The sequence below is a fragment of the Buteo buteo genome, chromosome 2, assembly GCF_964188355.1.
Source record: "Buteo buteo chromosome 2, bButBut1.hap1.1, whole genome shotgun sequence".
NCBI lineage: Eukaryota > Metazoa > Chordata > Aves > Accipitriformes > Accipitridae > Buteo > Buteo buteo.
In genome coordinates, this window is record NC_134172.1 from 63,978,319 (window position 1) to 63,993,665 (window position 15,347).

The 15,347-nt window shown below is 42.9% G+C and overlaps 1 protein-coding gene across 4 annotated transcripts in view; it reads right to left on the reverse strand.

The window, feature by feature from the left end:
- Window positions 1-15,347, reverse strand: part of MMP24 (matrix metallopeptidase 24) — a 46,856-nt gene that overhangs the window by 11,139 nt on the left and 20,370 nt on the right. For all 4 annotated transcript variants that reach the window (XM_075058614.1, XM_075058636.1, XM_075058629.1 and 1 more), the window contains one exon: window positions 6,733-6,894. In XM_075058614.1, the coding sequence (XP_074914715.1) occupies window positions 6,733-6,894 (162 nt within the window). The remainder of the gene's footprint in view (window positions 1-6,732; window positions 6,895-15,347) is intronic.

The following is a 15,347-nucleotide window of genomic DNA, read 5'->3' on the forward strand; positions in this document are numbered from 1 at the left end:
TTGCCTGTCATTAGTATTTCCAGAATCTCATCACAGTAACCTGCCTCCAAAATAGATGGCTAAAGGCATGATATAACAGGTTTATCAGAAGCAGAGATGACTGTGTGAACAAAGACTTAGTTAACAGATGCTGGCACCTTGGTATTTTTTACAGGAACTGATTACACCCACCAGTGATAATAACTAACCAGGCAGTATTGCACGCAAAGCACAGCATCTATCACTACGTTTCCAAGTAACTTCAGAGAATCAGTCAGAGCAAATCTCATTGAGAGAAAAATTAAGTGAGATAGTCTATTGCATGGGTCTGCAATTGGGTCTGAACTCAGTCACCTAGTTATTGCATGTGATCCCAGCACCAGAGCCAACCCACCCCCGGGGCTGAACCTGCACCCACTTCCACACAGGAAGCAGGTAAGAAACCTCCTGGAGCTGGAAACTCTACGTTCTGGAGGGAAGCACCTTGCTGGGACTTTACAGATACTGTGTGGAGAAGAAGATTTTCTTCCTCTCTATCACAACCAAGGCAAAGAATGTCAGAAAGCTTTTGGGTCACAGCAGATCACCTTCAGAGTGTGACTTCCGCCACTGGCACTTAGCCTCCTCCCTTCATGCTTCCTCTGTCGCAGACCATCTGAATACCAAGGTGACCTGTGAAGATAACACAGAGAGAGGAGGCATTTAGGAGCCACTGTGTCGATAGTTGAGGACAAAATATAATTGTACTGTCCTCCTGGCTATTGACAGAGTGTTCCCTCAACTGCACAACACCTGCCTGGAGGCTCACCATCTTGCATGGCTCAGCATCCATCACAGCCAGCTTTGCACAAGCCAGGTGGTTCTCCAAGCCTGCCAGTGCAGAAGATGCCCTTTGTTTCAGATCAGGGGAGATAATGATCCACCTGCAAACAAAGGCCTGTCTTTATCTTCTTAATATTCACTCCAAGAATAAAACTATCATCCAGACTACAGGCAGGCAGTTACACTTTTGAATAACGTACAGGAGATTTTTGGTTGTAAAAAGCTGAGCTGCCTGCATGTTTCTGCAGGACTGTACCAGCTGTCCAGGTACACAGGAAAGGCTTCTCAGTTTCAAATCAGAATGTATGATCCAAATGAGCCAGGGAGAGTGAGAAACCCACCTGGCTGCTCTGCAGACTCCAGGGCAGTGGAGAGAGATCCCTGTTCATATTAAATGAGCTAGCTGCCAACAAGCTACCTCAGGGATGAGAGATGGTGCATCCACAACAGCTCAGAGCTCAGGAAGGACTCATTTCCCTTGCTCACTTGGGAAAACTGTCCACAGAACACTTTGCACTTCTGGGGTTAGACATCAGCAGCGAAGTGAATTAGCCATTTCAGTTAGTTTGGGTATTCTTGCCATAGTGCGCTACAGTCTGCAGAACAAGCTCCAGCACCCACAGCATACCCAACAGTTGGGCAGTCAAGGCTGTCATGATCATGACTGGGTGGCAGGAAGGGTTTCTTGAGCCCTTCTCGCGTAGACGTTCTCCTCTGAATGACCAACTGCCACCCAGGTGACAAAGCATTCACCTGGAAGACAAGCATCCATGGCCAAAATCCTTGCTCTCAGCCAAAGGGAATGCTCTCCTGGGATCTGTAATGAGGTGATTCACCTTGCGGTTGGGTTCTCTGCTTTAGGTGCAAGAAAACTGGGTCCAAAATTCCCAGGCTTAGGCAGGCAAATGATGAGAGTTTGGGGCTCTGCAAAATGCTCCAGCTGTCATGCTTGCAGCCTAGTTCCCCTCTGGAAAAACTTGAAGTCTGATATCTGCTCCGCTGCAAAACAGAATATTTTTTTATACTCAGAAAGAACTGTAGGAGAGAACTATTTCATGCCCAGCCATAACATAAAGCAGTGGTTTCTCCATCAGCTGAGAAACCTCCCAAGAGACGTGGGCTCCCCCTCAGCTCACCCTTTGTCAGGAGGCAGCTGATCAGTGTGATCCGCTCCCTCCTTTCACACCCCATGTGTGCAGCTCTAGGGCTGATGGGGGCATGGATGAGCCCCTGTGTCGTGGCAGAGTCCTCCAGGTGTCAGGTGGACCCCAAGAAGAGCACCAGGAACCAGGTGGTTGCTCCCTGCCTGTTTTTCAGAGGAATGGAAATGGAGAGCATACGGCAGGTGAGACTCGGTGGATGCACCAGAGGTGGAGTCTGGTATTTCCTGTTGGGGCCAACCGAGTCTCTGAACAGGAGGAAAGGTGCAAATGAAGGGACATGGCATAGAGAGAGAGTCTGGTATCTCTGCAACGTGACATGTGGCAGCAGGGCACATCCCTCCAGCTCTCTTACTGCCGTGCATTTCCTTCCCCTGCCCTCCTATGAGCACAGCACCATGGGGCATGGATCCAAAAGTCCCAGATCATGCAGCTTCTGCAGATAAGGTCTTGGATGTTACTCTGTTCTCTTCCCATGCTCAAGAGGACATTATTAGAGAACAGTCCTATACCTAACGTTTCCAGGTCCTGCATGACAGCGAAGCTTGGTCTGATGGTCCCACTTACAATGCAGTGTCACCATGTGCAGCATTTTGCATCAGGTTTTTCTGCTGTTTCATCACAAGCCATCTCACACATACATGTAGGTTACAAGGATCTGGGATTGCTCTATGGGCTGCCACTGGGAAAAGGTGAGGGAGGTTATGAAACCCATGCTTGCTGCACAGCAGTAATGAGGCTGGCAGAAGGTGCTATTTGCTCAGGGACACTGTGCCCTGCTGATCCCCTGTTCCTGGATGTCAGAGCTGGTGTTGTCTAGTTCTTTTGCCAGGGATTGGTGTGGTTTGATGACCACCCTGGGACCTCAGCCCTCATGGGATGCAACATGTACACTAACTGGGAGCTCTTCTCTTGAGCTGCAGAAAAGATGTGTGAGGTTGACACGTCCTCAGTGAAATCTGGGATGACCCAGATCCTTGAGGTTGTCTCCAGGCTTAATGATTTGGTCTATCTTTGAGTGATTATGAGACCTTTCCTTTGTGACCTCAGGCTTTGAAAGGGACCTGAAGGTAATGGTCTGGTTTACCAGTTCCAAGCATCTGTGTGGACATGAGTTTTTCCTGCACATCTCATCAACCCCTCTGCTCCCCAGGCATAGTGTCAGAAGAGTCACTTCTAACATGAGAGGCTGCTTCACAGCCTAGTGCAAAGGGATACTTAGAGCAGAACATGAAGAACAGAACCAGTGCTGAAGGATGATCAGTTCAGGCTGTGTGACAAGGCCATGGCTGAGTATGTCTCCTCTCTCCATCTGCATGGTAGCTGCATGCAGCCCTGACTTCAACACCAGCAAAATTAAAAGAGGCAGTCAACTTAACAGGAGATCCAAGGGACCTACATAATAGTACTATTTACAGTTTAATTCCTTCCTGGGCATGCCACTTGTGACATGGGCACAGAATTACAGTGGGAGATATCCTTCTGAAAAAGACATGTAAAGAACAGTCATGATATTTCCCTCATTTTGTCAAGGAACATGCTACAAGAAGCACCTATCAGAAGATGGAAATACTGCTGACTTGTCTTACAGTCTACTCTGTCACACGTGGCGAGCTGCTGGCCTTTTCATCATTAGCTCCTAAGTGGGAATATAATTTTAAACGTTGACCTTATACTAACCAGCATGAAGCACAAACAAGAGCTCACAACACCTACTGTCTCTTTAGGTGAGTTCTGAAATAAATCCAGCAGAAAATACCTTAATAAATCAAGAAATCATTATATGACAGATTTAAAATATTAGACATATTTCTTTTCTAATGGATAAACACAGATACAACATAAAAATACATTTGAAACACATCATTCTCAAAAGAAGGAGATAAAATAGACTTAAGCTTTAGTAGAGCCTCTGTTCTTTGTTCTAGCAACTTTAGTGGAATGAAAAATTGGAAGTTTTAATTGAATTTATTTTTAAAAAAGGATGCTACAGGCAAGGCAGTGGCTCTGTGCCTTATTTTGCATTGTAGGTTCCTAAATAATATGTATTGAGCACATGCTGCTGCACCGTGGAGAATGCCAAAGCAGCAAGAAAGCAGGAGGTTTTCATTTTTGGACAGGTGCTCTGGTAGATGGGCTTTTGGCATTCCCAAGGCACAACAAAGCAGATTGGCACTGTGGAAATAAAACACATTAATTGAATGTTCCTGCTAAAGCTACAAGAAGGATATTTCAGCAGTCCCTTCTCAGCTGTAAGAAGCTCTGATGAAAGGATCTGTTCTCATATCTCCAGTTCCAGGGAGAAACACAGCCTGCATTTTCGATCTCCTCTTTATGAGCCATAAGAGTAAAACCTAGTTTTAAACTAAATTTTAGTTTTTGGACTACAACTCTGTGCTAAGGGCAGAAATCTCTACGTGGGGAATCAAAGCTCCTACTGCAGAAGCTGCTCCTTATTCTCCCTGCAGGACTAGTTATCTCTACAAACACCAATACCATCCCCAACCCACTCCAGTTCAAAGGTCTCAGAGAAGAGCCTTGCATGATTGCATGACAGTCAGCAAACTAATTCCTAATTACTACCTGCACCAGGTAGTAATTCATTCATATTGCTTTTTTTAAGCTGAGTTAAAATTTTAAGCATATTATATTGCATACAGAGAACCTTAACATACTATGTGGCTAAAGTTTAATGTCATTACGTAAGTGAAAAATAAGTGGAAGTGTAGTGATGCTGCTGCCAAGCCATAGGCAGTACAGTACTGAGCTCTCTGCTCCGTCATAGCTGTGCACAAGACGCCATACAGTGCTCTCACAAATTGTCAAGGCTCTGAGGACACTAATAGGTCTTAATGGCCCTGACCAGCATCACCTGGTACCTCCACCCCCACCCATGGGCCCAGGAGCCCCATTTCAGCTCAGGGTCCCTGCCCAAGCTGTGCTAGGGGAGTGCTGGTCCTCAACTCAGCCACAGCTGATACTGGCTTGAACCACAATGTGAAGAAGCATGGCTGTCAATTCCTTATCTGCTCCCTTTCCAAAAAGATATCTGAAAACAGAGAAACCAGTAATTTTTCACTGTCAGCGATAAATTATTTTTTTTTCCTTTCTGATTAGTCAAAGTTCATGGGAACTAAATCAACATTTCAAAATAGAAACAGTGTAATGACATTTTAGTAGCTTTCAAAAATGAAAACTTAGGTATATTAATTAATGAAAGTTTAATAACTACTACCCTAGCACTTTACTTCAAAACCATCCAGAGTCTCTGTTATGATGAGTATTTGAATATATACTATGTTAAAGTATGCATAATTAAATTATACCATAGGACAATTGCCATACAGCTTCATCCTGGTAATGAACAATAAAGAGAAATCTTCAGCTGCACTATTGGGAAGAGCCAGTTCTCCCTGGGTGTACTTCAAGCCATCTTATTTTAAATGTTGGACCTTACTTGGATATCTGCCTTACACTGAGGATGAGCTGCACTCTACAAATCCACATTTTTTCCCATTGCCCAGACAGGAGTCCGGGAAACTAGCCCAGAAAGAGATTTCTCTTCTTTAGGCATCTACACTTGAACAAATTAATCTCATTCCAGTCACAAAAAAAATATAATCAGACTCAAACAACTGACATACAGTTTAGACCTCTAAAGTCTTGCTGTACTGCTGCTTTAGAGTCTTATAGGTCTTGAAACAAATTCTATTAGCAGTAATTTAAAATTCACTGGCAGATCACTGATGCAGACATTGACTAGTGTCAGGTCTGCCACTGATCCCAGCAGCAATCTGTTAGAAACACTGGCTTTCCCACTGACAACCATCTTGTAAGGGTTTTTTTCAGGTCTAATTCATATAATATCTGATCTACTGGTACTAGGAGCTAATATTTGACTCCAGATATCAAGAAGCTGCAAATGTTGCACAGCTACATAGTATAGTTGCTCTATGCTACATTTATTTAGTAACCTCTCTGTCAAACTTGTACTTTCCTCAAAGAATGAAATCAGGGATGTTTGACAAAACCTGTTTCCATGGGCTGCCTCAGACTGTATCCATTAGCATCTTCTAGCTCAGCCTCCCCTTGACTGGGGCTCCTAAAACTTACATTTCCCTCTGCTCCCAGAGTCTCCTTCAGCCAATAATTCTCTGAAAGTCCCTGTCCTCACACCCTGGTGTCCATGATCCTGTCACATGGTACCACATCATCTCCAGCCCCTTTGTTTTCTCCCATAATCCCTCTGCCTCCTTTTCTCTTTTCCTTGAGCCCATATCTTTGTGGCATGTTGTACAACAATGTTCAGCTGGAGATTAAAAGTGTTCCCTAAGCAGATCCAAGCCTTTTTCCCCCTAACTTCTATATATGAAGGAAAAAAATGAGTGCATAAATACTTTTTACCTTTCCTTGCTGTTCCATATTCTTCACATTCTTCCTCTCTATTTGCACTGGCTGTTCCTAATAGACAAATCTTGGGTCCAGCAATTGCCTGTTTTTAGTACTCCTTGATATTGGGTACATAGTGAGGGACAGAGCAGCAGCAAAATGACAAAGATTTGGTTATCCTGACTTGTGCAAAGATATCACCACTGGGACAGTCATCTGATATTTGGCTGTGGATTTAGGGCTTTAAACGGTTCCTCATTCAGCTATGGCAGGAAATCCAGCCCACCAGCTGAAAGCATTTTGGGGGCTACCTGTCTGTGGCTGTAAAATACTCAATAGTCTTGGGCTCAATGTAAATAGATGAGTTGGTAGTGTTGCTCACCATAGATTTTCTGAATTCCTTGGAGGTCATCCTGGGGCAGTTTGAAGTTGTGTGTTTCCATGTACTGGTAGAAAGGAGCCATGATAGCACTGGGATCATTGGAGTGTTCCAGACCCAGCGCATGTCCCAGCTCATGGACCGCAACCAGAAAGAGATCATTCCCTGTGGAAGGAAGGCACAGCCAGATTAGTACACAGCCACAGCTTGACACAATCCCAAGCCCCACTTACACATAAAGCAAGAAGAAAATGCTTTGCTATCCTATTGCATAGCAGGTCACAGTGCCAGGGTCAGCTCCCGGAGATGGTTTTAGTCCTGAAAGTCTGTGCAGCTTTTACAGTCATTGTCACAGAATGGGCAGGAAGCTCCTAGCCCATGACCACCCATGACCATGAGCACCCTCAGACCAGGTAAAACAGGCAGCTGCCTGGAGTGAAAGGATACCAACTGTAGACTTTTGTAGAGAGTCTACAGAAAATGGCCAACGAAATAGGCTGCTCTGATACCATTGCCTCTTCATATGAGTGCTGCCAGGAGAGATGAGAGCACTGCCAGTCTGCTCATCAACAAGGGTACATGGTGAGAAGGGAGCTTTGTCCCCCTTCTGGGTCCTCCAGTGCCGTGCTCTGATTTGACCTGGACCACTAAATCCTACAGGACGTCTGTAAGGCATCTGGCAAAGCAGGAGGAAGGACAGAGAAGAGCAGGGCTAACACCCACCGTAGCACATGTAGTACCTGGGACAACCCCATCTCCTCTAGCACAGGCTCCTCAACATGCTTTTACTTTGCTGGACTCCTGGCACTGCCATGTCTGTGGGAGGAGGTGAGTACAGGTAGCACCATCCTGCAGGAGGCAGAGCCACACAGGGAAAGGTTGGGTTGGATCCCAATGACAGGAGGGAGAAGGAGGAAGGAGGAAAGAAGGGCATGCTCCTGACAGGAAGAGAAAGGGCTGAGGAGCCCTGTCTGGTCCAGAAGCTGGTAGGAGTGTGAAGTAGGGGTACCTTCAACTCTATGTTACAGGCATACACTCCTCTTCAGTCTCATGGATCTAGGACCCTCATCTCCTTGATCTAGTGTGGTCCCTGGATGTCCTACTCCGTGAGGGCACCTTGACATGGGAGGTGATATGACAATGCTGTGTGAGGGATGAAGACACAGCCAACAAGGACAGATGTAAGTCTCTCCATGCCATTAAAATGCCTGAGCCCTCAATTCTGCCTGAATCGGGCTGCTTTGCTGTTTTTGGCAAGGCACAAATGAAGAGCACTTCCAATCAGACACAGGAGAAAGCAGTTAGCAGTGGCAGCTCAGTGGCTGCTTTGCAGCTTCTCCAAACAGTGCATCTCTGTTCCCCACATCTCCAAACCGCACCTGTCTTAGAGGTAACAAAATTCTGTACACCATGGCCAAGCTCTCCTTGGGACATGGGTTGCAACAGTGATTCATGAAGAACTATCTCCACTTTTTAAATACTTATTACTTCACTGTTACCCATAAAAACGTGACAACATAGGTTCAAGTCTTCACAGTAGGGTGCTTTGCCAGCATCTCAAGATACCTGAAGTCAGTAACAAACAGTGCTCAAATGGTCATACACACCACACCGAAACGGTTAAATTGTCTAAACATTTGAGCTGGAGGGTGTAAGCACCTGAATAGGCAAGACATGGTAAAATATACAAGTGCATTTCAAATAAATGTTCAAATACATTTGTTCAAATACAATTGTCCAAAAACATATGTGGGCTAAAATTTAGCCATATATGTATTTAAAATTCCAGAATTTCTGTATTTGCAAAATCCAAATGGGGACTTAATAATTTTTTCTCAACTGTTGCTGAAAAATCTGGTGTGTGCAGAACAAGTCAATAAAATCTCCAACAGCATAGTATAAAATGCATTAAGTAGTTTCATGGTAAAGTTTGGAGGACTGATCACTCTTCATGGATTTTCAAAAACACTCAAGCTTAGAAGAAGCACCCAGTTTTCAAAAGGGATTCAAAGACTCAAAATCACGTTGGAAATCAAGTAGACTTACTCTCCTATATCACTTAAATGCTCATAAAAGCATAATTTTCATTGCTACCACAAATACTCACACATCAAAGTCTGTGAGAAGAGTCTCATGAAAGTCAGCTCTGTACTGAGTGACTTCTACCACTGACTCATGGGCTGTGCCTGTGCTAAATGCTTGGAGACTTTTTCCGTCACCAGTTTGGTGGCATTTTCCTCCTTGCTGAAGTATTCAGAGAGTCTTTGTACTGATAGCATGTCTAGAACTTGTCTCTATGTAAGTCTACACATAAATCTATGTAAGTTATTTGCCCCTATGTGCTAAACCATTATCAGAAGCATAAGATCAGACACTATCTTAATTTACATTAGTTTTAAATAGCCTTCAATCACTTGTTTCTGCCCAAAACAAATGCCAGCCCACTTTACAGCTGGAAAACAGAATCACACAGACTCACAGAATGGCTGAAGTTGGAAGGCACCTCTGGAGATTGTCTAGTCCAACTCCCCAGCTCAAGACAGGTCAAGTAAAGCAGGTTGTCCAGGACTGTGTCTAGTCAGGTTTTGAATTTCAAGTTTCTTATATTAGGAAGCCCTGTACATAGCACTCCAGATGTGCTGAGTAGAAAGGAAGGACGGATCATCTCCCTTGACTAGCTGGCAATGGTCTTCCTAATGCAGGCCTGGATGCTGTTGGCTGCCTGTGCTACAAGGGCACACTGCTGACTCATGTTCAACTTGGTGTCAACCAGGACACCCAGGTCCTTCTCTGCAAAGCTGCTTTCCAGTCTGTCGGCCACCAACAAAGCCCAGGTGCGGGGCTTTGCATTTCTCTTTGCTCAACTTCATTAAATTCCTGTCAGCCCATTTCTCTAGCCTCTTGAGGTCTCTCTGAATAACAGCATCACTATTTAGTATATCAACCACTCCTCCAAATTTCGTATCATTGAACTTGCTGAGGGTGCACTCTGCTGCATCGCTGAGGTTGTTTGTGAAGCTTTAAACAGTACTGACCTCAGTATCATCCCCTCTGACACATATCCTGAACTCTACCATCTCATGGTTACTGCAGCCAAGGATGCTACTCATCTTTACGCTACCCACCAGTTCTTCCTTTTTAAGTATCAGGTCCAGCAGATGACCTGTCTTTGTTGGTTCCTTGATCACTAGTGAGACAGCTAGGACGAGATCTGAGACGATCAGCAAGTCCAGAAAGATGAAGGCTCATACCTGAGGAAGTATGTCAACAACCACGGTGGTCAGGCTGACCAGCTCTTCTACTATTGAACAGAAACGCCCCTTCTCCTAGTTATCCTGATGCAATACCTATCCCTGGAAATACAGACAACTGTGGAAAACAGCTGCTGCTGTCCAGTTTTAAAACACCATTTTGACTGACAGCGGTGTGCAAGGATGCCACAGAGCATGGAAAATTTTGGCTGGGGACCTCTGCTTCCTTGCATCTAGAGATAAGGGACTCGCTAAGAAATGAACCTTCCCAGTTCTAGCACAGCCACAGATGACAGGTCAACACTGGAGTGGAAAAGCTATCCTCCTAAGGGAGGATACATCGCTAGGAGGCCACTCAAACTGGAGTTTGAAGCAATTTGCTGGGAGGTGATGGCTGGAGCAGATGAAGGGGAGGTAAAGAGAATTTCTAGGAAATGAAGCGACTTCCACAGAAAGTAGGACAAGAAGCTCCTCTTGGTTCTCAACAAATACTCTGTTTCTCAATGCTGCAGTTGCTTCTCACCTCAAAGCCTTTGCTGAAAAGCAGTAGAATGGCACTAGCTGAAATAGCTCCCCCTCCTGCTCCCTGCTCTGGCCAAAGATTTCTCACCACTGTTTCATCCCCTCACCTTATTGTTCTAGCCTCCTCCCAGACACATCCATAGTTCTCTTCCTTCCAGCATGCCCATGTCAGCTGCCTTCTCCACCCTGCTCTATTCTATGAGGGTCCCGAGTCTGAAAGCAGCTAAGTCATTCTCAGAGAGCAAGTGGACAGCATGCATTTCCTGGGAAGAGGAGACAGGAGAAAAAAGTCTAAGACCATTTTGTAAGCACAGAGTGCTCAAAAACCCAGCTCTGGATTCATCATCCTATTTCTCTTGAGGGGTCAGTTTACATCAATAACATTGTTAAGCAAGAAGATCCTTTTTTCTTTTTTTTTTGTAAATGGGAGTTTCATAGCATGAAAGAACAGAGTTAGTTTTCTTTTCAAAGGGTGGGCTAGGATTTGCTCTGAAAAGAAAACATCAAGGTATGAAACCACTGCCTGACAGTGTACTTATCTCCTCCCACTGCCCTTAGCTTGGAGCTGTTATGGCTCTTTGTGTACTGTCACCCAGTGCTGTTTGGCTGCCATTTGGAAACTGTCCACTCAGCTGATCTGCAGGAGTCTTGAAAGAAGCCTGTACCTCTCAAATTGTTTCTGTTAGTTCTTGAACATGCAGCAAGATCTCTGACCTTCATGTTCTCCACAGTTCTTGGCTGAACAGCACTCTTAATACCCATCCTCTTGGAGCAAGATTCAGAAGGGAGAACTAATAGCCTAGCTTGATACTTTGCTACTCATACAGAAACAAGGTCAGGCAATCAGATAAAGCTCCTTTAATTTCCTCTTCACCCCCCTCCCCCAAGACCAGTACCAAGTAACAAGTAAAACTTGTATTCAGTGTATACCAGCCACCTGGGTAAGACAGTAGGGTGAAGAAGGGACTGACTACCCTTGCTTTGTATTTGCAGGGAAAGGTCCCAAGAGAAATCCAACAATTTTTGCTCATTTGCACCATCTGTACAAAATAAAGAGATCTGGTCAGAGACCTGCCTGAGCTTTCTCCTCCCCGTTTCTCAGGAGGCATCCAAAAGTCCACCAATAAGCACCAGAGAAAGGATGACCCTGTAAAAACCAGGGGTAGTTTTGCAAGTTGGTTCATTGAGTGAAATAGTTTGACCTGCTATTCTAAAACATAAAAAAACACAGTTAATTTAGCTTTAAAGTTGCTGATGTATTTTCCTTACCAAAACAATGTTATCACCAGAGAAAGTTATAATTGAGGGCACACCTATAACAACATAAAAGCATCGCCCACCATCATGTCAAACCAGGTGAATACACTGCTCATCTTACATTCAGTTTAATAGCTCTATACTCCCCACGCACACCACCAGAAAGAATACACACAACTTGAAACATACCTTTTAGTTGAATTTTCTTAATTAAAAGTAATCTAAATTTGTGTTCAGAATAAACCTCCTGTTAGCTGCTATACTCCTAATTGAGCTAACTTAAGATAAATTGCAACATAATAACACATCAAAACCAGGTCTTTGGTTAAGCACTCTCAAACTGTTTAAAATATACTACCTTTCCTGCAGAGATAAGAAACACAAGGTTTTATTGCAACAACACAGAGAACACTGTAGTCACAGATAAACTGATTTATCTATGATCTTCCTTCTAGTCATATACTCCATCACTCATACTTCGATTTTCAACTTCAGCTGGAAAAATGGCTGTTAAATCAGGTAACAGACATCTTGAGAAAGGTTTTTGTTTGTGAAATTGCTAGCACATGCCTTCTTGTACAGTGTCACTTTAATGATGAAAATCCATATCAAACCCTTTTCTTTAATTGGCTAAGTAACTCATTGCATAATAGGGTATCCAATTGCTGTAGGTCAACAAAAACACTCATTTAAATGCCCATCAGATTACAGTAATAGGTCACAGGGATACTATTATGGCAATGTTGTGATATTACTATCAGTATTCATCCCTGATCATGACAGCTGTATATATAGCTGTAATGAGTGTAGGTAGACTCTGACAAGTGGCTAGCCCCGTGGAGTGTAAATCCAGGGCAGAGCTTCTAAGACAACAGAAGTACAAATAATATTGCATATCTGATTAGTAATAGAAAAGCAACTGTGAATCTCTGATCTTTGTCATATTAGTTTTATACTTTATGAACTGTACCATGCTAATACATCTACGTACTGCAGTTTACTCAGACATCATTAAAAAGACATATGAAGGTTACATTTTGAAATTTTATTAAAGTAAGAATGATACTGAAGAAGTCAGATAATTTGTTGTGACAATAGCATGCCTAGGCTAATTACAGAAAAGACTGTGAACTAAACATACTTTAAATACACTAAAATTATCCATTCCACTCCAATAGCCATGTAGAGACAATTGTTTTCCAAGCACAACTTAAAGAAGCTTTAGGGCTACTCTAAGCTATGCCTTGGTTCTTGCATCTTCAGACCTGGTAGGTCTGAACCATCAAACAGAAGAACATGTGATTTGTCTGTACTCCTCCATTCACCTCCACAACATGCTCTGCTCAAGAAAAGCTTTGCAATCTTCTGAAAACCCCAAAGAAGTGGCGATACTGCTCTTCCATTTATTTGCACCAAATGAGATGTGGAAAGCAGCTTTTCTATCTAGAAAGGAAGAAAATACATGTTAAAAAGAAATATAGGTTTCATTTTCTTCATAAACTACTATTGTTGTAAATGTAGCAATGAATATGATGCATGTTAAGGACTTCATGAAAACTCTCAAGAGTGTCTTTAAACAGCTTCACTGGAGAAAGAAGAATGAGTGATATGCAGTCTTAACAGAAATCGTACCACAGCCGTATTAACAAACTGATCACCATGAGATCAAGTGACTGCAGAAGGACAAAGAACCGCATTATGTTACCAATCATCATGAAAGATAGGTAGTTTGCCTTATTGTCCCTGAAAGGCAGTTGTGCAAACTACGTCTGTCACTTGTGTTACAGACCTGATTAATGTTGCAAGCTGTGCTTTATCTGACATAGCACAGATGGCACTATGAGGACAATCTCCTGTAGAAATTCACAGGAAAAATAAAATATTTTTCTGGAATTGAGAGACCAAAACTGAGTGAGTGATGTGGACGCAACAGTGGGCAACCAGAGAGAGGGGGAAGTTGTGACTGCTTCAGCTGGCTCAGCAGCCTGACATTCAATGGAATAAAAGTGTTCTGGTGAAAAAATTTCCCATGTCTTTCACAAGTGTAGGTTGTAATTCAATAAGTAATTCAATACAAAAGAATTGCCAATCCCAAAATGAAAACTCATATGTGCCTATATTAGCATATCATTCCCTAATTTGGTAGAACAGATGGTAAAGAAAAGAAAAATACTCATAAAAACATGGAAAATGTAGATATAACTTTCATTCCATCAGTCTTGAAAAGAAGCTACGCTGGTGGTTTTATTTTTTTAAAAGTATTTAAATACAGCATGGTCTATAGACAGAGTTTTGTACTTGACCCAGCTGTGGAACAACCGGAACGTAACTACAAACAAACAAAAGAACAAACAAAAAACCCGAGGATTTTAAAACAGTTAGAAAGCTGGCCCAGTATATTCAAAACAGGTAAACATGTCCTGGTATAGGCAGTGTGGATACAAACCAGTTTGCGCTATTTGGGATTCTTTTTTACCAGTCAGCTTGAAATTATATTCAACTCCTGGTGCTGACAAAAGAGAAAGTGCTGTTCTGGAAGCTATGAGAGTAGCTCTTTGCCACAAAGAGGGTGTTTTCTACCTAGGACAGGAGACTTACTGTCTTTGTCCTCCCCTGACACAGAAGGTTTCTGATGGGGCTGTAAAGACTGAGGAGGACTGAGAAGTAAGAGAACCGGGATGTAAGAGACATTCCCCCCCTCAAAGTGGTATTCTTCGTGGATTTGGGTAGAGAAGGCAATACTAGATAAATTGTCTTCAAATCTTCCTTCAGAAAGAGGAGGGGAAAAAAAAAAAGTAGTTTAAACAACTCCCAAGTTTGCTGCTTGGTTGTGATGTCAAAATCCGGAGTATTGGGTGTTGTGTCACTGCTGATGCTGCAATCCACCTCTGATCGCAATGACCAGCAAGCTCTTTCCAAGAATTCATCTATTTTTCATTTTTTCTCTTCCTGTTATTTTACTCCTCTCCCCTTCAGCAAGTGGAATGCAGCAAGTTTATTAGAGATGTTGCTGCATTTTGGCTCACTTCACATCATCTGTTTCTGCTTTACAAAGGAAGATGGCAAAAAGAGACTTTTTGGCTCACCTTGATACTCATGACCTGCCTTTTTTACAGTTTTTTCTTCCTTCCTTTTTAAATTAATGACACATAATTGTGATCCTTACTGGCTCCTTCCTACGAATCTCAGAGTATGTCATTCTCTGTGGAAAGAAGTAAAATATTTAACTTTGATTATACAGAAATCAATAAGATTCCAAGCACCTACATAACTGTATTCATACTCTGTATTAAACAATTACTGACAAAAAAAATGGATGATAATTTTCTTTATAGAACACTGTGAACTTCACGTGTATTTACAAGTACATTGTTTTGAAAGTAGGATTTGCAAGTGATCCTTATTAATGAATTTCAGCTGTAATCAATAACTAGCACTGTCAATACTACAAAGCTTTAAAATCCAGACTGCACTAGCACAGCACTACTGTAAGGTCACTTCTATGTTTATATAATGACAGCATATACAACAAAAGAAAGCACTACTTACAGAGATGCTGTCCAGTAGTGAAGAAGAAGAACCTGAAGA